This window comes from Bufo gargarizans, chromosome 1, assembly GCF_014858855.1.
Source record: "Bufo gargarizans isolate SCDJY-AF-19 chromosome 1, ASM1485885v1, whole genome shotgun sequence".
Taxonomy (NCBI): domain Eukaryota; kingdom Metazoa; phylum Chordata; class Amphibia; order Anura; family Bufonidae; genus Bufo; species Bufo gargarizans.
The window spans coordinates 334,829,450-334,850,101 of NC_058080.1; the positions used below are offsets into that span (position 1 = coordinate 334,829,450).

General features: G+C 44.7%; 1 protein-coding gene across 1 annotated transcript in view; it reads right to left on the reverse strand.

Moving 5' to 3' along the window:
• Window positions 1-17,968: 17,968 nt before the first annotated feature.
• Window positions 17,969-20,652, reverse strand: part of GIPC3 (GIPC PDZ domain containing family member 3) — a 636,449-nt gene continuing 633,765 nt past the window's right edge. The window contains exon 6 of the mRNA XM_044278737.1: window positions 17,969-18,108. Within this exon, the coding sequence (XP_044134672.1) occupies window positions 17,969-18,108 (140 nt within the window). The remainder of the gene's footprint in view (window positions 18,109-20,652) is intronic.

Below are 20,652 nucleotides of genomic sequence, written 5' to 3' on the forward strand. Positions count from 1 at the left end.
TTGAATCGTCGACTACAATCGGTATATGGGAGGAGTTGATCTCTCTGATCAAGTCCTCAAGCCATATAACGCCATGCGCAAAACCCAGGCATGGTACAAAAAAGTTGCAGTCTACTTGGTACAGATTGCCATGTACGACTCTTTTGTACTATTCCAAAGCCCTGGCAGCACAGGGACATTCCGCCAGTTCTATGAGGCAGTCCTTTTCGGACCAGGAAAGAGCAGGCCGGAGTACCTCGGGAACTGTAGGCGCCCGGATCGTCCATGGCCAACACTTTCCAGGTGTGGTCACCCATACTGGAAAGAAGGGACGAACCCAAAAAAGGTGCAGTGTGTGTCACAGGAGGGGGATACGGAAGGATACCACAACTCAATGTGACACGTGCCCCGATCATCCGGGCCTCTGCATTATTGGTTGCTTCAGGGAGTATCACACTTCCATGGAGTACTAAATTTATATCCTAATTTAGCACTGACATCGGATAAAAAAAAACTGGTTCTCAGACTTGAGACACCCAAAAAAACTAAAATAATTTATTAAAAGTAGACATATTAGGTATTGCCGCGTCGGTAATAATCTCCTCTATAAAAATAAAAAGTTTAATAACAAGCGATCAAAAAGTCATATAGCCCCCAAAATAGTGGCAATAAAGACGTCTCATCCCACAAAAAATGAGCCCCCACATAAGATAATTGGATAAAAAAAAAGAAAATGACTTAGACTTTAGAGATACAAAAATTTTTTGGGGTATCAAAAAGGATAATATAGTCTAAAACCTAAATAAATGTGACTTATTAGGTATCACCGCGTCCGTAAGAATCTCCTCTATAAAAATACCCCATGACTAGGGATGAGCGAACTCGAACTGTATAGTTCGGGTTCGTACCGAATTTTGGGGTGTCCGTGACACGGACCCGAACCCGGACATTTTCGTAAAAGTCCGGGTTCGGGTTCGGTGTTCGTCGCTTTCTTGGCGCTTTTGTGACGCTTTCTTGGCGCTTTTTGAAAGGCTGCAAAGCAGCCAATCAACAAGCGTCATACTACTTGCCCCAAGAGGCCATCACAGCCATGCCTACTATTGGCATGGCTGTGATTGGCCAGAGCACCATGTGACCCAGCCTCTATTTAAGCTGGAGTCACATAGCGCCGCCCGTCACTCTGCTCTGATTAGCGTAGGGAGAGGTTGCGGCTGCGACAGTAGGGCGAGATTAGGCAGATTAACTCCTCCAAAGGACTTGATTAACTGATCGATCTGCAGCTGTGGATCATTGAGCTGCTGATCCTCAATTGCTCACTGTTTTTAGGCTGCCCAGACCGTTTGTCAGTCACATTTTTCTGGGGTGATCGGCGGCCATTTTGTGTCTTGTGGTGCGCCAGCACAAGCTGCGACCAAGTGCATTTAACCCTCAATGGTGTGGTTGTTTTTTGGCTAAAGCCTACATCAGGGTGAAGCTGTCACACCAAGTGCATTTAACCAGCAATAGTCTGTTCATTTTTTGGCCATATACAAAATCAGGGGCAAGCTGCGCCTGTCACCAAGTGCATTTAACCCTCAATGGTGTGGTTGTTTTTTGGCTAAAGCCTACATCAGGGTGAAGCTGTCACACCAAGTGCATTTAACCAGCAATAGTCTGTTCATTTTTTGGCCATATACAAAATCAGGGGCAAGCTGCGCCTGTCACCAAGTGCATTTAACCCTCAATGGTGTGGTTGTTTTTTGGCTAAAGCCTACATCAGGGTGAAGCTGTCACACCAAGTGCATTTAACCAGCAATAGTCTGTTCATTTTTTGGCCATATACAAAATCAGGGGCAAGCTGCGCCTGTCACCAAGTGCATTTAACCCTCAATGGTGTGGTTGTTTTTTGGCTAAAGCCTACATCAGGGTGAAGCTGTCACACCAAGTGCATTTAACCAGCAATAGTCTGTTCATTTTTTGGCCATATACAAAATCAGGGGCAAGCTGCGCCTGTCACCAAGTGCATTTAACCCTCAATGGTGTGGTTGTTTTCTGGCTAAAGCCTACATCAGGGTGAAGCTGTCACACCAAGTGCATTTAACCAGCAATAGTCTGTTTATTTTTTGGCCATATACTACATCAGGGGCAAGCTGCGCCCGTCACCAAGTGCATTTAACCCTCAGTAGTGTGGTTGGTCAAGCTGTGACACCAAGTGCATTTAACCAGCAATAGTCTGTTCATTTTTTGGCCATATACTACATCAGGGGCAAGCTGCGCCCGTCACCAAGTGCATTTAACCAGCAATAGTGTGGTTATTTTTTGGCCATATCCCAGTCTAATTCTGTCACTAAATCCATACCGGTCACCCAGCGCCTAAATACTAGGCCTCAAATTTATATCCCGCTAAATCTCTCGTTACCGCTGTCCTGTTGTAGCTGGGAAAGTTATTTAGTGTCCGTCAAAGCACATTTTTTGTTCTGGGTTGAAGTACAATTCCCAATTTAGCAATTTCATAATTTAGTGGTTTCTGCTATATCAGAGCTATTTGAAATCTATCCCTAAAAGGGTATATAATATTCAAGGTGCACATTGGGTCATTCAGAATAACTTCACACACACCCGCTACTGTGTATTTTCAAGTCTAATTCTGTCACTAAACCCATACCTGTCACCCAGCGCCTAAATACTAGGCCTCAAATTTATATCCTGCTAAATCTCTCGTTACCGCTGTCCTGTTGTAGCTGGGAAAGTTATTTAGTGTCCGTCAAAGCACATTTTTTGTTCTGGGTTGAAGTACAATTCCCAATTTAGCAATTTCATAATTTAGTGGTTTCTGCTATATCAGAGCTATTTGAAATCTATCCCTAAAAGGGTATATAATATTCAAGGTGCACATTGGGTCATTCAGAATAACTTCACACACACCCGCTACTGTGTATTTTCAAGTCTAATTCTGTCACTAAACCCATACCTGTCACCCAGCGCCTAAATACTAGGCCTCAAATTTATATCCTGCTAAATCTCTCGTTACCGCTGTCCTGTTGTAGCTGGGAAAGTTATTTAGTGTCCGTCAAAGCACATTTTTTCTTCTGGGTTGAAATACAATTCCCAATTTAGCAATTTCATAATTTAGTGGTTTCTGCTATATCAGAGCTATTTGAAATCTATCCCTAAAAGGGTAGATCATATTGAAGGTGCACATAGGGTCATTCAGAATAACTTCACACACACCCGCTACTGTGTATTTCCAAGTCTAATTCTGTCACTAAACCCATACCTGTCACCCAGCGCCTAAATACTAGGCCTCAAATTTATATCCCGCTAAATCTCTCGTTACCGCTGTCCTGTTGTAGCTGGGAAAGTTATTTAGTGTCCGTCAAAGCACATTTTTTGTTCTGGGTTGAAGTACAATTCCCAATTTAGCAATTTCATAATTTAGTGGTTTCTGCTATATCAGAGCTATTTGAAATCTATCCCTAAAAGGGTATATAATATTCAAGGTGCACATTGGGTCATTCAGAATAACTTCACACACACCCGCTACTGTGTATTTCCAAGTCTAATTCTGTCACTAAACCCATACCTGTCACCCAGCGCCTAAATACTAGGCCTCAAATTTATATCCTGCTAAATCTCTCGTTACCGCTGTACTGTTGTTGCTTGGAAAGATATTTAGTGTCCGTCAAAGCACATTTTTTGTTCTGGGTTGAAGTACAATTCCCAATTTAGCAATTTCATAATTTAGTGGTTTCTGCTATATCAGAGCTATTTGAAATCTATCCCTAAAAGGGTATATAATATTCAAGGTGCACATTGGGTCATTCAGAATAACTTCACACACACCCGCTACTGTGTATTTTCAAGTCTAATTCTGTCACTAAACCCATACCTGTCACCCAGCGCCTAAATACTAGGCCTCAAATTTATATCCCGCTAAATCTCTCGTTACCGCTGTCCTGTTGTAGCTGGGAAAGTTATTTAGTGTCCGTCAAAGCACATTTTTTGTTCTGGGTTGAAGTACAATTCCCAATTTAGCAATTTCATAATTTAGTGGTTTCTGCTATATCAGAGCTATTTGAAATCTATCCCTAAAAGGGTATATAATATTCAAGGTGCACATTGGGTCATTCAGAATAACTTCACACACACCCGCTACTGTGTATTTCCAAGTCTAATTCTGTCACTAAACCCATACCTGTCACCCAGCGCCTAAATACTAGGCCTCAAATTTATATCCTGCTAAATCTCTCGTTACCGCTGTACTGTTGTTGCTGGGCAAGATATTTAGTGTCCGTCAAAGCACATTTTTTGTTCTGGGTTGAAATACAATTCCCAATTTAGCAATTTCATAATTTAGTGGTTTCTGCTATATCAGAGCTATTTGAAATCTATCCCAAAAAGGGTATATAATATTCAAGGTGCACATAGGGTCATTCAGAATAACTTCACACACACGCTTCTGTGCATTTCCAAGTCTAATTCTGTCACTAACTCCATACCGGTCACCCAGCGCCTAAATACTAGGCCTCAAATTTATATCCCGCTGAATTTGAATACAATACATTGGGCCAAATAATATATTTGTTGTTGTGGTGAACCATAACAATGAGAAAAACATCTAGTAAGGGACGCGGACGTGGACATGGTCGTGGTGGTGTTAGTGGACCCTCTGGTGCTGGGAGAGGACGTGGCCGTTCTGCCACATCCACACGTCCTAGTGTACCAACTACCTCAGGTCCCAGTAGCCGCCAGAATTTACAGCGATATATGGTGGGGCCCAATGCCGTTCTAAGGATGGTAAGGCCTGAGCAGGTACAGGCATTAGTCAATTGGGTGGCCGACAGTGGATCCAGCACGTTCACATTATCTCCCACCCAGTCTTCTGCAGAAAGCGCACAGATGGCGCCTGAAAACCAACCCCATCAGTCTGTCACATCACCCCCATGCATACCAGGGAAACTGTCTCAGCCTCAAGTTATGCAGCAGTCTCTTATGCTGTTTGAAGACTCCGCTGGCAGGGTTTCCCAAGGGCATCCACCTAGCCCTTCCCCAGCGGTGAAAGACATAGAATGCACTGACGCACAACCACTTATGTTTCCTGATGATGAGGACATGGGAATACCACCTCAGCATGTCTCTGATGATGACGAAACACAGGTGCCAACTGCTGCGTCTTTCTGCAGTGTGCAGACTGAACAGGAGGTCAGGGATCAAGACTGGGTGGAAGACGATGCAGGGGACGATGAGGTCCTAGACCCCACATGGAATGAAGGTCGTGCCACTGACTTTCACAGTTCGGAGGAAGAGGCAGTGGTGAGACCGAGCCAACAGCGTAGCAAAAGAGGGAGCAGTGGGCAAAAGCAGAACACCCGCCGCCAAGAGACTCCGCCTGCTACTGACCGCCGCCATCTGGGACCGAGCACCCCAAAGGCAGCTTCAAGGAGTTCCCTGGCATGGCACTTCTTCAAACAATGTGCTGACGACAAGACCCGAGTGGTTTGCACGCTGTGCCATCAGAGCCTGAAGCGAGGCATTAACGTTCTGAACCTGAGCACAACCTGCATGACCAGGCACCTGCATGCAAAGCATGAACTGCAGTGGAGTAAACACCTTAAAACCAAGGAAGTCACTCAGGCTCCCCCTGCTACCTCTTCTGCTGCTGCCGCCTCGGCCTATTCTGCTGCTGCCGCCTCGGCCTCTTCCTCCGCCTCTGGAGGAACGTTGGCACCTGCCGCCCAGCAAACAGGGGATGTACCACCAACACCACCACCACCACCTCCGTCACCAAGCGTCTCAACCATGTCACACGCCAGCGTTCAGCTCTCCATCTCACAAACATTTGATAGAAAGCGTAAATTCCCACCTAGCCACCCTCGATCCCTGGCCCTGAATGCCAGCATTTCTAAACTACTGGCCTATGAAATGCTGTCATTTAGGCTGGTGGACACAGACAGCTTCAAACAGCTCATGTCGCTTGCTGTCCCACAGTATGTTGTTCCCAGCCGGCACTACTTCTCCAAGAGAGCCGTGCCTTCCCTGCACAACCAAGTATCCGATAAAATCAAGTGTGCACTGCGCAACGCCATCTGTAGCAAGGTCCACCTAACCACAGATACGTGGACCAGTAAGCACGGCCAGGGACGCTATATCTCCCTAACTGCACACTGGGTAAATGTAGTGGCAGCTGGGCCCCAGGCGGAGAGCTGTTTGGCGCACGTCCTTCCGCCGCCAAGGATCGCAGGGCAACATTCTTTGCCTCCTGTTGCCACCTCCTCCTTCTCGGCTTCCTCCTCCTCTTCTTCCACCTGCTCATCCAGTCAGCCACACACCTTCACCACCAACTTCAGCACAGCCCGGGGTAAACGTCAGCAGGCCATTCTGAAACTCATATGTTTGGGGGACAGGCCCCACACCGCACAGGAGTTGTGGCGGGGTATTGAACAACAGACCGACGAGTGGTTGCTGCCGGTGAGCCTCAAGCCCGGCCTGGTGGTGTGTGATAATGGGCGAAATCTCGTTGCAGCTCTGGGACTAGCCAATTTGACGCACATCCCTTGCTTGGCGCATGTGCTGAATTTGGTGGTGCAGAAGTTCATTCACAACTACCCCGACATGTCAGAGCTGCTGCATAAAGTGCGGGCCGTCTGTTCGCGCTTCCGGCGTTCACATCCTGCCGCTGCTCGCCTGTCTGCGCTACAGCGTAACTTCGGCCTTCCCGCTCACCGCCTCATATGCGACGTGCCCACCAGGTGGAACTCCACCTTGCACATGCTGGACAGACTGTGCGAGCAGCAGCAGGCCATAGTGGAGTTTCAGCTGCAGCACGCACGGGTCAGTCGCACTACAGAACAGCACCACTTCACCACCAATGACTGGGCCTCCATGCGAGACCTGTGTGCCCTGTTGCGCTGTTTCGAGTACTCCACCAACATGGCCAGTGGCGATGACACCGTTATCAGCGTTACAATACCACTTCTATGTCTCCTTGAGAAAACACTTAGGGCGATGATGGAAGAGGAGGTGGCCCAGGAGGAGGAGGAGGAGGATGAGGAAGAGGGGTCATTTTTAGCACTTTCAGGCCAGTCTCTTCGAAGTGACTCAGAGGGAGGTTTTTGGCAACAGCAGAGGCCAGGTACAAATGTGGCCAGCCAGGGCCCACTACTGGAGGACGAGGAGGACGAGGATGAGGAGGAGGTGGAGGAGGATGAGGATGAAGCATGGTCACAGCGGGGTGGCACCCAACGCAGCTCGGGTCCATCACTGGTGCGTGGCTGGGGGGAAAGGCAGGACGATGACGATACGCCTCCCACAGAGGACAGCTTGTCCTTACCCCTGGGCAGCCTGGCACACATGAGCGACTACATGCTGCAGTGCCTGCGCAACGACAGCAGAGTTGCCCACATTTTAACCTGTGCGGACTACTGGGTTGCCACCCTGCTGGATCCACGCTACAAAGACAATGTGCCCACCTTACTTCCTGCACTGGAGCGTGATAGGAAGATGCGCGAGTACAAGCGCACGTTGGTAGACGCGCTACTGAGAGCATTCCCAAATGTCACAGGGGAACAAGTGGAAGCCCAAGGCCAAGGCAGAGGAGGAGCAAGAGGTCGCCAAGGCAGCTGTGTCACGGCCAGCTCCTCTGAGGGCAGGGTTAGCATGGCAGAGATGTGGAAAACTTTTGTCAACACGCCACAGCTAACTGCACCACCACCTGATACGCAACGTGTTAGCAGGAGGCAACATTTCACTAACATGGTGGAACAGTACGTGTGCACACCCCTCCACGTACTGACTGATGGTTCGGCCCCATTCAACTTCTGGGTCTCTAAATTGTCCACGTGGCCAGAGCTAGCCTTTTATGCCTTGGAGGTGCTGGCCTGCCCAGCGGCCAGCGTTTTGTCTGAACGTGTATTCAGCACGGCAGGGGGCGTCATTACAGACAAACTCAGCCGCCTGTCTACAGCCAATGTGGACAAGCTGACGTTCATAAAAATGAACCAGGCATGGATCCCACAGGACCTGTCCATCCCTTGTACAGATTAGACATTAACTACCTCCCCCTTAACCATATATTATTGTACTCCAGGGCACTTCCTCATTCAATCCTATTTTTATTTTCATTTTACCATTATATTGCGAGGCAACCCAAAGTTGAATAAACCTCTCCTCTGTCTGGGTGCCGGGGCCTAAATATATGCCAATGGACTGTTCCAATGTTGTGTGACGTGAAGCCTGATTCTCTGCTATGACATGCAGACTGATTCTCTGCTGACATGAAGCCAGATTCTCTGTTACGGGACCTCTCTCCTCTGCCTGGGTGCCTGGGCCTAAATATATGACAATGGACTGTTACAGTGGTGGCTGACGTGAAGCCTGATTCTCTGCTATGACATGCAGACTGATTCTCTGCTGACATGAAGCCAGATTGTCTGTTACGGGACCTCTCTCCTCTGCCTGGGTGCTGGGCCTGAATTTATGACAATGGACTGTTGCAGTGGTGGCTGACGTGAAGCCTGATTCTCTGCTATGACATGCAGACTGATTCTCTGCTGACATGAAGCCAGATCCTCTGTTGCGGGACCTCTCTCCTCTGCCTGGGTGCTGGGCCTAAATTTATGAAAATGGACTGTTGCAGTGGTGGGTGACGTGAAGCCTCATTCTCTGCTATGACATGCAGACTGATTCTCTGCTGACATGAAGCCAGATTGTCTGTTACGGGACCTCTCTCCTCTGCCTGGGTGCTGGGCCTGAATTTATGACAATGGACTGTTGCAGTGGTGGCTGACGTGAAGCCTGATTCTCTGCTATGATATGAAGACTGATTCTCTGCTGACATGAAGCCAGATTGTCTGTTACGGGACCTCTCTCCTCTGCCTGGGTGCCGGGGCCTAAATATCTGAGAATGGACTGTTCCAGTGGTGGGTAACGGGAAGCCAGATTCTCTGCTATGATATGAAGACTGATTCTCTGCTGACATGAAGCCAGATTGTCTGTTACGGGACCTCTCTCCTCTGCCTGGGTGCTGGGCCTAAATTTATGAAAATGGACTCTTACAGTGGTGGGTGACGTGAAGCCTGATTCTCTGCTATGACATGCAGACTGATTCTCTGCTGACATGAAGCCAGATTGTCTGTTACGGGACCTCTCTCCTCTGCCTGGGTGCTGGGCCTGAATTTATGACAATGGACTGTTGCAGTGGTGGCTGACGTGAAGCCTGATTCTCTGCTATGATATGAAGACTGATTCTCTGCTGACATGAAGCCAGATTGTCTGTTACGGGACCTCTCTCCTCTGCCTGGGTGCCGGGGCCTAAATATCTGAGAATGGACTGTTCCAGTGGTGGGTAACGGGAAGCCAGATTCTCTGCTATGATATGAAGACTGATTCTCTGCTGACATGAAGCCAGATTGTCTGTTACGGGACCTCTCTCCTCTGCCTGGGTGCTGGGCCTAAATTTATGAAAATGGACTCTTACAGTGGTGGGTGACGTGAAGCCTGATTCTCTGCTATGACATGAAGACTGATTCTCTGCTGACATGAAGCCAGATTGTCTGTTACGGGACCTCTCTCCTCTGCCTGGGTGCCGGGGCCTAAATATCTGAGAATGGACTGTTCCAGTGGTGGGTGACGGGAAGCCAGATTCTCTGCTATGGAACCTCTCTCCAATTGATTTTGGTTAATTTTTATTTATTTAATTTTTATTTTAATTAATTTCCCTATCCACATTTGTTTGCAGGGGATTTACCTACATGTTGCTGCCTTTTGCAGCCCTCTAGCCCTTTCCTGGGCTGTTTTACAGCCGTTTTAGTGCCGAAAAGTTCGGGTCCCCATTGACTTCAATGGGGTTCGGGTTCGGGACGAAGTTCGGATCGGGTTCGGATCCCGAACCCGAACATTTCCGGGATGTTCGGCCGAACTTCTCGAACCCGAACATCCAGGTGTTCGCTCAACTCTACCCATGACCCAATCCCCCAGATTAACATGGTCAAAAAAAAGAATTTTTTTGTCACCTTACATAACAAAAAGTGTAATAACAAGAGATCAAAAAGTCATATAGCCCCCAAAATAGTGCCAATAAAACCGTCCGCTCCTCCCGCAAACAATGAGCCCCCACATAAGATAATCGGATAAAAAAATAAATAAAAAAATGACACTTAGAGATGCAAAAAATGTTTTTGGGTATCAAAAAGGATAATAAAGTCAAAAACCTAAATAATTGCAAAAATAAAGTAGACCTTTTAGGTATTGCTGCGTCCGTAAGAATCTCCTCTATAAAAATATCCCATGACCTAACCCCCCAGATTAACACGGTTAAAATAAAAAAAGGTTCCAAAAACGCTATTTTTGGCACTTTTTCCATTTCAATCCGTTTTTTCCGGTAACAAAACAAGGGGCAACAACCAAAGTTAATATTTATTACCCTGATACTGCAGTTTACAGAAATGCCACATTTGTGGTCGTAAACTGCTGTATCAGTAAAAGGGAGGCCGCAAAAGGAAAGGACCGACATGGTTTCTGGAAGGCCGATTTTGATGGCCTTTTTTATTGACAGCATGTCCCTTTTGAAGCCCCCTGATGCCCCCCTAGAGTAAAAACTCCCTAAAAGTGACCCCCATCTAAGAAACTACACCCCTCAAGGTGTCAAAACTGATGATACAAACTTTATTAACCCTTTAGGTGTTCCTCAACAGTTAATGGCAAATGGAGATGACATTTCAGAATTTCAATTTTTGGTAACCTTGCCTCACAAAAATTTTATATAGAGCAACCAAAAATCATATGTACCCTTAAAATAGTCCCCCAAAAAACGCCACCTTATCCCGTAGTTTCCAAAATGGGGTCACTTTTAGGGAGTTTCTACTCTAGGGGTGCATCAGGGGCGTTGAAACACCCCGCTGTGTGGCCGTTTACGGCCACATATTGGGTGTTTATGTAAACGGTAGAGTCAGGGTAATAAAGATACAGTCTTGTTTGGCTGTTAACCCTTGCTTTGTTAGTGGAAAAAATGGGTTAAAATGGAAAATAAGGCAAAAAAATAAAATTCTCAAATTTCATCCCCATTTGCCAATAACTCTTGTGCAACACCTAAAGGGTTAACAACGTATGTAAAATCTGTTTTGAATACCTTGAGGGGTGTAGTTTCTTAGATGGGGTCATTTTTGGGGGGTTTCTATTATGTAAGCCTCGCAAAGTGAGACCTGAAATGGTCCCTAAAAATTGGGTTTTTGTAACTTTCTCAAAAATTTCAAGATTTCTAACATTCCCAAAAAATAAAATATAATTTAAAAAATAATTCAAACATGAAGTAGACATATGGGGAATGTAAAGTCATCACAATTTTGGGGGGTATTACTATGTATTACAGAAGTAGAGAAACTGAAACTTTGAAATTTGCTAATTTTTCCAAATTTTTGGTAAATTAGGTATTATTTTATGCAAAAAAAAATTTGGGGACTTCATTTTACCAGTGTCATGAAGTACAATATGTGACGAAAAAACAATCTCAGAATGGCCTGGATAAGTCAAAGCGTTTTAAAGTTATCAGCACTTAAAGTGACAGTGGTCAGATTTGCAAAAAAATGGCCTGGTCCTTAAGGTGAAATAAGGCTGTTTCCCTATGTGGTTAAGTAAATTTCTTGTAGAATATAAAAAAAAAAAATGAACTAGATTGCACATTGTATCATAGTCAATGGAGTATATTCAAACCATGGTCTTGTTACCAGTAGGGTACTGTTCTGGGACCCATATTGTTTAATATTTTTATCAGCGAAATTGCAGAAGGCCTTGATGGTAAGGTGTGTCTTTTTGCTGATGACACAAAGATTTGTAACAGGGTTGATGTTCCTGGAGGGATACACCAAATGGAAAATAATTTAGAAAAAAAATAGAGGAACGGTCAAAAATCTGGCAACTAAAATTGAATGTTAAGTGCAAGATAATGCACTTGGGGTGTAAAAACCCAAGAGCAGAATATAAAATCTGTGATACAGTCCTAACCACAGTATCTGAGGAAAGGGATTTAGGGGTCATTATTTCAGAAGACTTAAAGGTAGGCAGACATAGAGCAGCAGGAAATGCTAGCAGAATGCTTGGGTGTATAGGGAGAGGCATTACCAGTAGAAAGAGGGAGGTGCTCATGCCGCTCTACAAAGCACTAATGAGACATAATTTGGAGTATTGTGCGCAGTACTGGAGACCATATCTCCAGAAGGATATTGATACTTTGGAGAGAGTTCAGAGAAGAGCTACTAAACTGGTACATGGATTGCAGGATAAAACCTACCAGGAAAGATTAAAGGACCTTAACATGTATAGCTTGGAAAAAAGATGAGACAGAGGGGATATGATAGAGACTATTAAATACATAAATTGAATCAAGGTAAAAGAGGAGAGTATATTTAAAAGAAGAAAAACTGCTACAAGAGGACATATTTTTAAATTAGAGGGGCAAAGGTTTAAAAGTAATATCAGGAAGTATTACTTTACTGAGCTAGTAGTAGATGCATGGAATAGCCTTCCTGCAGAAGTGGTAGCTGCAAATACAGTGAAGGAGTTTAAGCATGCATGGGATAGGCATAAGGCCATCCTTCGTAGAAAATAGGGCCAAGGGCTATTCATAGTATTCAGTCTATTGGGCAGACCAGGGGTAAACAACAGCAGGCAGTTTTAAAACTTATCTGTTTGGGGTACAAACCCCATACCATGCAGGAGCTGTGGACGGGCCTTGAACAACAGACCGATGAGTGGTTGGTGCCAGTGAGCCTCAAGCCCGGCCTGGTGGTGTGCGATAATGGGCGAAATCTCGTAGCAGCACTGGGACTAGCCGGTTTGATGCACATCCCTTGCCTGGATCTTGTGCTGAATTTGGTGGTGCATAGGTGCCTTAAAAATCACCCTATGTGAGAGCTGCTGCAGAAAGCGCGGGCCGTCTGTGCGCACTTTCGGCGTTTTCACTCTGCTGCTGCTCACCTGTCAGCGCTGCAGCGCAACTTCGGCCTTCTCGCTCACCACCTCATATGCGACGGAACTCCACCTTGCACATGCTGGCCAGACTGTGCGAGCAGCAGCAGGCGATAGTGGAGTTTCAGCTGCAGCTCGCACGGGTGAGTTGCTCTGCGGAACAGCACCACTTCACCGCCAATGACTGGACCTCCATGCGAGACCTGTGTTCCTTGCTGCACTGTTTTGAGTACTCCACCAACATGGCCAGTGCCGATAATGCCGTTCTCAGCGTTACTATCCCACTTCTATGCCTCCTTGAAAAAACGCTTAAAAAAAAAAGGCTGTGGCACAGGAGGAGTAGGAGGGGGAGGGATCATTTCATAGGGTTTCCAGCCAGTCATTCACAAGTGGCTCCGAGGGTGGGTTCCTGCACCCACAAACGCTAGGTACACAATTGCCCAGCCAGGGCACAGAAGGAGGATGACAAGGTAGAGGATGAGGAGGAGGAACCGTGTTCACAGCAGGGTGCACCTAAACCAGCTCATGGCCATCACTGGTGTGTGGCTGGGGGGATATAGAGGACACAGACGATACCCCTCCCACAGAGGACAGCTTTTCGTTGCCTCTGGGCAGCCTGGCACACATGGGCGATTACATGCTGCAGTGTCTCCGCAACGACCGCCGAGTTGCCCACATTCTAACTTGTGCTCATTACTGGGTGGCCACGCTGCTGGATCCCCATTACAAGGACAACGCACCGTCCTTAATTCCATCACTGGAGCATGATCATAAGATGCGAGAGTACAAGCGCACGCTGGTAGACGCGCTGCTGGTGGCATTCCCACCTGACAGCGGGGGCACAGTGGAAGCACAAGGCAAAGGCAGTGGAGGAGGAAGAGGTCGCCAATGCAGCTGGGGCACCATCAGCACCTCAGAAGGCAGGGTTAGCACTGGTCAAAATGTGGAAAAGCTTTGTCAGCACGCCACAACAACCAGCATCGCCAGATGATATGGAACGTCTTAGCAGGAGGCAGCATTTCATCAACATGGTGGAGCAGTATGTATGCACATGCCTACACGTACTGAATGACGGGTCTGGCCCATTCAACTTCTGGGTCTCCAAATTGGGCACATGGCCTGAGCTTGCCCTTTACGCCTGGGAGGTGCTGGCCTGCCCTGCAGCCACTGTATTGTCTGAATGTGTGTTTAGCACAGCAGGCAGCGTTATCACAGACAAGCACAGCTGCCTATACACAGCCAATGTGGACAAGCTCACTTTCATTAAAATGAACCAGGCATGGATCCCACAGGACTTGTCTGTATCTTGTGCAGAATAGACATGTATGGCCTTAACCAGCCATTGTTATACTACAGCGCAATTGCTCATTGTTGTATTTTGGATATTCCACACTCTTTTCAAGTGCACCATAATATAAAATAAAAATTTAAACCAAAAACCAGTGTTGGCTACCTCGTCCTTCTCCACCGCCTCCTCAAACTCCTAATCCATATGGACCGCCGCCTCATAAATCAAGTTTATTTTTTTTAGTTTGTACGTTTCACAAATTTGTCTGTTTCATATTTGGCAGTAAAAACATTTCCCTAATTTGTTACATTCTTGGTTGACATTTGCCCATTTTTGCTGTGATTAAACCCCTGCTCTGCATAGATGATAGGGACATAAATTTTAAAAAATCGTCTGTTACATTGTCAGGTGACATTTTACCAATTTTGCCATATACAAACCCCTGCTCTGCATAGGTGACGGGGAATAAAATTTCAAAAATAATTTTTTAATTGACGAGCGCCGCCTCCTTTACTTGTAAGCTTCGGCTTCAATAATTTAACCCACTTTTCCGATCGATCAACATTTAATTTCATCCATTGATCTCCCTTGAATGTGGTATCTTTCTCGCGCTCTTTCTCTGGCGTGGAACCATGATTCCCCGATAACCGTGATCAACAAAGGTAGGCTCAGAAAAGAACATCGACCGTTGATAGAGAAGATATCCAAATGGATCGCGGACGTCACGGGGGCGTGCGATCAGGCAAAAGTTATCTAGAGTCAACAAAGCAGGGCCTCTCCTGTCTAATGTTTCCAAATCCAAAACACCCCAGTGACATTCCCTATAATTTTTTATTAATCATTCTAATAACACGGCATCTTAAGAGTCCTGTATTGTTATTTATTGTCACTACCTCCCCAAATTGTGTAATTGTGTGTCATTTTCCTTTGATTCTTCCTTTTTAATAGCTTCTTCCACATTTCCACTCTATCACAATTAAATTTCATCCATTGATCTCTCTTGGATGTGCTATCCCTTTCTCACGCTCCCTCTCCGGCTTGGAACCATGATTCTCCGCTAACCGTTATCAACATGGTAGGCGCATAAAATAACATCGAAAGTTGATAGAGCAGATATCCAATTGGATCGTGAACATCATGGGGACGTGCAACATGGTGGGGCAGTATGTATTCACACGCCTACACAAACTGACTGAGTCTGCCAGTGTAGGCTACCTCCTCCTCCTCCATTGCCGCTTCCACCTACACCGCCACATCCACTGCCTCCTCAACCTCCTACTACATATGGATTTCATCCTCCTAGATCAAGATTATTATTATTATTTTTTTACATAGTTTGTTATTTAAAGTAATTTCCCTATCCACATTTGTTTGCAGAGCACTTGCCATGCTCTTAATCACATTTTGCTGGCTTTTGCAGCCTTCTAGCCCTTTCCATGACATTTTTACAGCCATTTTAGTGCTCAAAAGTTCGGGTCCCCATTGACTTCAATGGGGTTCGGATTCGGGGTCAAGTTCGGGGCCCAAACCCGTCGAACCCGAACATCCAGGTGTCCTCTCAACTCTACTTAAAACCAACATAGAAATATGAAACGACAAAACTTTATTGTGCCATTTTTGTTTACTTTTTTTGCTGTGGATCCATTGCAATTTCTTTTCAAAACACAGCATGCTCTAGGTGTGGTGTTTTTTCATGCATTTTTATCAGCTTTTGCATAAAACATGAAAAAAAAGGAAGATGAAAATGTAAAAATAAAAAAGCTACTCAAAAACAGATGAAAATGATTGAATTGTTTAATAAACCAAAAGAAAACCCACCACAAAAAAACAATTTGTAATGGGTGCCTTAAATGGGTTTTCCAGAAGTACACAGCTTAGTCCATTGTTTAGTGGATGGAGCTGGTTACAACTACAGTGCTCCCATTTAAAGAGGTACTTTCACCACTCCTGACCTGCCTATGCCATTCCTTTATTATTTGCACTAAAAGTTATGAATTAATTGCTATTAAAATTTCAGTAAGGGTGCAGAGGGGAGGTAACCAGTTGGGGGGTATGCCTGTACAATGAGCAGGACTGTGGGTGCAGTTACACGGAATTATGCAGTGGGTCAGGAAATGTATATATTAGTCAATTGTTTGTTCATGATGCCAATTGCAGCAAGCACAGGGTACTAACATAGGTTCCTTTAAGGTGTTGTAACTCAAGTACCAGGTTAGGAATGCCAGAGTTGTGTAATGTCTCTGTAGGGTAGTGGTAATAGTGTCAACAGTGTCTCCTACCTTGGTGCAGCTGGACTCCTGGATCCTGGCTCACGTGCAATAAAATGAGTGTGGTGCTAGTAGGAGTAATTGAGGAACTTGCAGCAGTAATTGAGATCCAAACCTTGAGTAAAGTTCAAATTCATCTTTGCTAGATGCAGCTTTCATCCAAGTGAGATACAGCATTAGTCTGAAGTCCCAGCAGGTATTGGCAATGTGTGGCAGGAATCTATATCTTCTGCTCTATCATGTGCGTGGAGCTTTCGCAGGAAAGAGACGTCTGCTTAGTAGCTCTGTAATGTGGCAGGAATTTATCTTCTGTTGTCTTGGGAACTGACTTGCTGAGGAGGAATTTGGCTTCTCCTGGGGTCTCTGGACAGTACTCACAGTTAACTTCACAGGGTATGCTTCTTCCTGGAATACTGGAGGTGGCTGCTTGCTTCTACCAGCTGAGGCTGCAAGGCTCAGGCTGGGGATGATGATCAATTGTCTCAGCCGAGACAAGATCCTGGCTTTGGATCCCTAAATCCGGGAGCTCCTACACGCACAGCCTTCCCCTAGCCGGGTGGCTGGCCCACTAACTGAACTTCCTTCCTCACCCATGAGGCAGGATGTGGGAACATTCCACACCTCCTCACAGAGGGGGGAGATAAACTGGAATGTACTATTCCAGTCTAGAAACACTAAACTATAGCTAAGTCCTTGCTAACATTGCTGTCACCGGCTGGTGAACATGAAAATTGCAGCAAAATATATTTAACAAGGATTTGAATGCACATTTGTGAGGAAATTACATGAAATTACACAAGATGACAATGTTAATGCCCTTAACAGGTTGTAGCAAGGTAAAATAGTTTTGTAACATAACTCTGGGATGTTACACCTGCACAGTTTGAAAATGGCAACACTGATTGAACAGAGTCAGTCTGTGCAGGTACACATCCCCTCCCCCCAACTGGCTACCTCCCCTCTGTACAGTTACTGAAGGCTAATAGCAATTCATTCATAACTTATAGTGCAAATAATAAAGGAAAGGCGCAACATAGAGCCAAAAGAATAGATGCGCCAGAATTGTTATTACATAGGGAATTCATGAAGCTATTAAAACAGCAATGTCAGGAGAGGTGAGAGGTGCTCTTTACGTGAATAGGAACAGTGCTGTCCACTAAACAATTGACCAAGCTGTGCATGAGCCACCCCAAAAGAGCTGATTAGTGGTCCTGAGGATAGGCCATCAATAATAAAATCCTAGACAACTCCTTTAATGATTTAAAATATTACTTTTATTTATAATTTTTGTTGAGTACATAAGTACCAACTTAAATTGCTTATTATAGAATTAATATTTGAACCATGGCCATGTGTAGTCTGGGAATTCAGCCAGGAATATAAACATATAACATGATGTGATTGTAAATTTCAGATAAATTAACTATTTTCAAGCCACATAAAAAAGGTTCAATAAAAATTTCTGATAATGTTCGCTGCAAAATACATGTGAATTTCACATATCCTGGTTTATGGCTTCCCAAACCTCTAATATTAACTCAGCAGGAAAAGCAAATTCTCCTAGTAAATTGTCTATTTCTTGGCCAAACTCCTCAGGGGTTGTTTTCTCCTTGGCAGTCTCCACAAGAGTTGTAGCTGGAAAACATGGAAAGTGCTTTTTTAATATCAAATATATCCACACCATATCTTACTGCAATAAACTTTATTTCATAATATATATATAAATAAATAAATGTTAAAAAGCAGTGGATCACATATAACAAGAGGAGCCCATTTAAACTAAATGAATCAACAAACATGAAAATTGCAATACATTATATATTATATTATTTTATTTCATTTACATGGGGCCAGGCTAAAACATTAATCACAAATATAAATGCACAGCTAATGCACCTCCATTTCACGCAGAAATGCGCTTCCTCAGGCCACTACGTCAGCACGTATCTCCGTGCTGCCTTCTTATCCCAGATGCGCCACACTGCCATGGATACACCGGCAACTCGTGCATGACAATAAGGTAAGGTATAAAAACACACTTAAATCATTACAGTCATTAAGACCTAACTGTTTAGCAAGTACTCCAGATTCATAAAAATTTCAGCTAGCCACTAGCTCTTCTATGTATTGCAAAATAAATGCACATCTAGTTTTATCAATTTACTATAGTAGTAATTAGAGATGAGTGAAGTTTTAAAAATTTGATTTGGCAGCTTCGCCGAAGTATTACAAGAAATTTGATTTGTTATGAATTAATTTGTCATAAATCACTATGTTAAAACCCTATACAGCCTATCAATCGATGGGACCGCTTTTAATGGCCACTTAGATGACATCAGCACATGATCACACTGGGAGAGAGCAGTGACGTAAGCACGTTCAGCGCAGGTCCTTATGCAGGTCTTTTCCACTGCCCCTGCATTAGCAAGTTGATGAGGTGAGTATTTTTTTCCCTTTCTTTCTAAGGCAACTCTAGCCTCAATTTTAGGACAAGTGATTCGTTACCACGAAGCACAAGGAAATTTGGCTTCATGGCAAATACATTTTTTCCTAAACTTAAGAATTGCACTTTGGATGCTTTGATTCACTCAACACTAGTTGTAATACATAAATATATATATATATATATATATATATTATAAGCAATATCAAAAAGCATCAAATGACAATCAACTATTCATATAGACCAAAATACCAGGACCTCACACCCCTGAACGCCGGACACATGTTTCACAGTGGCTTCTTCCAAGGGGGATAAACCAGTACCATCAAATCAATGTAAATAGAGAGAGCAGACAATTGACATAATACCTTACAGCTGAATAGGGGAGGGATTCTTGATGGAAGATACATCATGCCATGTGGAACACCAACCCCATTATTAATCAAAGGACCAGAGTCAGAAATACATAAGTACCCAATCATAGGCACAAACACGTAAGCCCCCCCTGGACTCCACAGGAACCATTCTGGGCACCGTGGCACACATAGGAAAAAGATGAAAGACTGCCTCTCTAAGTACCTCCCCAAAAGGGAGAGAACACTGCAGTCCATGGGGACCAATACTAAGGCTACATTTCCATGACAGTAAAAAAAAAAAAGGTCAGTTAAAAAGGCAAAACGGTTCATCACTGATGCTTTTCTGAGAAACGGACCCTTGAATTGTATGGGGGCTGTCGGTCAGTAAAAATGGATGTCAGGATAATGCGACGACCCTCACACACAAACAGGGACAGTGAAGCCTTAAAACTTCTTAGACCTACTAGCCCTACCTACTTGAATGTCCACCCTAGGCAGTGACCCCACAACTGAGCGGCAGTCCCTATGCTGAAATACATGCGTGGACAAAAAATAACAAGTCAGAGAGTAGTTTTAAGTTAAAGTGTCAAATGCTAGTCGGACAACGAAGTACAAAAAGCGTAAGCAAGAAAACCAACTCGCTAAAAAGTCAAGGCTTAGGAGATCAATACAATACCAAATTGCCAGGAGCCAAAAACATATTCATAATACTAGTCCAGAAATTCGAGCCAGAGAAGTCTTTAATTACAACAAGGGAACAGCAGTGGGAGTCAGAGGACAAGTAATTCACCAGCACCTGCACATGCAGGTGCTAGTCTTAAATAGTGTGCTTGGAATAGCTCACTCTGGCATCCGTGTACATTGGGCAGAGCTGCCAGCTGAGCATCCTGACTATCTGGAGAACAGGTGCGCCTCATCATTGACCCAGGACTCAAAACTCAGATCGGGCTGCACTGCTGATCTGGTACCCCCAGCAACAGTAATAGTAGCTATCAGGGGGCATCAGGAGGGGCCATTGGAACCTCAATAGGAGCAGGTTTGTCAGGGTGTAACCCTTCTAGAATCCAGAATTCTTCCTACTTCAAATTCTGTTTCACCTTCCACCTTCACCGGACCCTGGAGTTACAGATTTAAAGGACTTGTGAAAAACTGTTAATTGTGAATTTTAAAAATCAGGTAATTTCAGATGAAAGAATACAAGATTAATTATTTAGAATTTTGTATCCATGCAATTTTTTTTGATTGTACCTTTACACAAATATTTTTGGTAGATAATCACACTTTGTCACCCAGAACTAAATTAGCCCCTTGAGATCTCCTTCTATTAGTATTTCTGTTTTGAACCTCCAGGGAATTCCGCAGGTTCGTGTGCATAGGTTA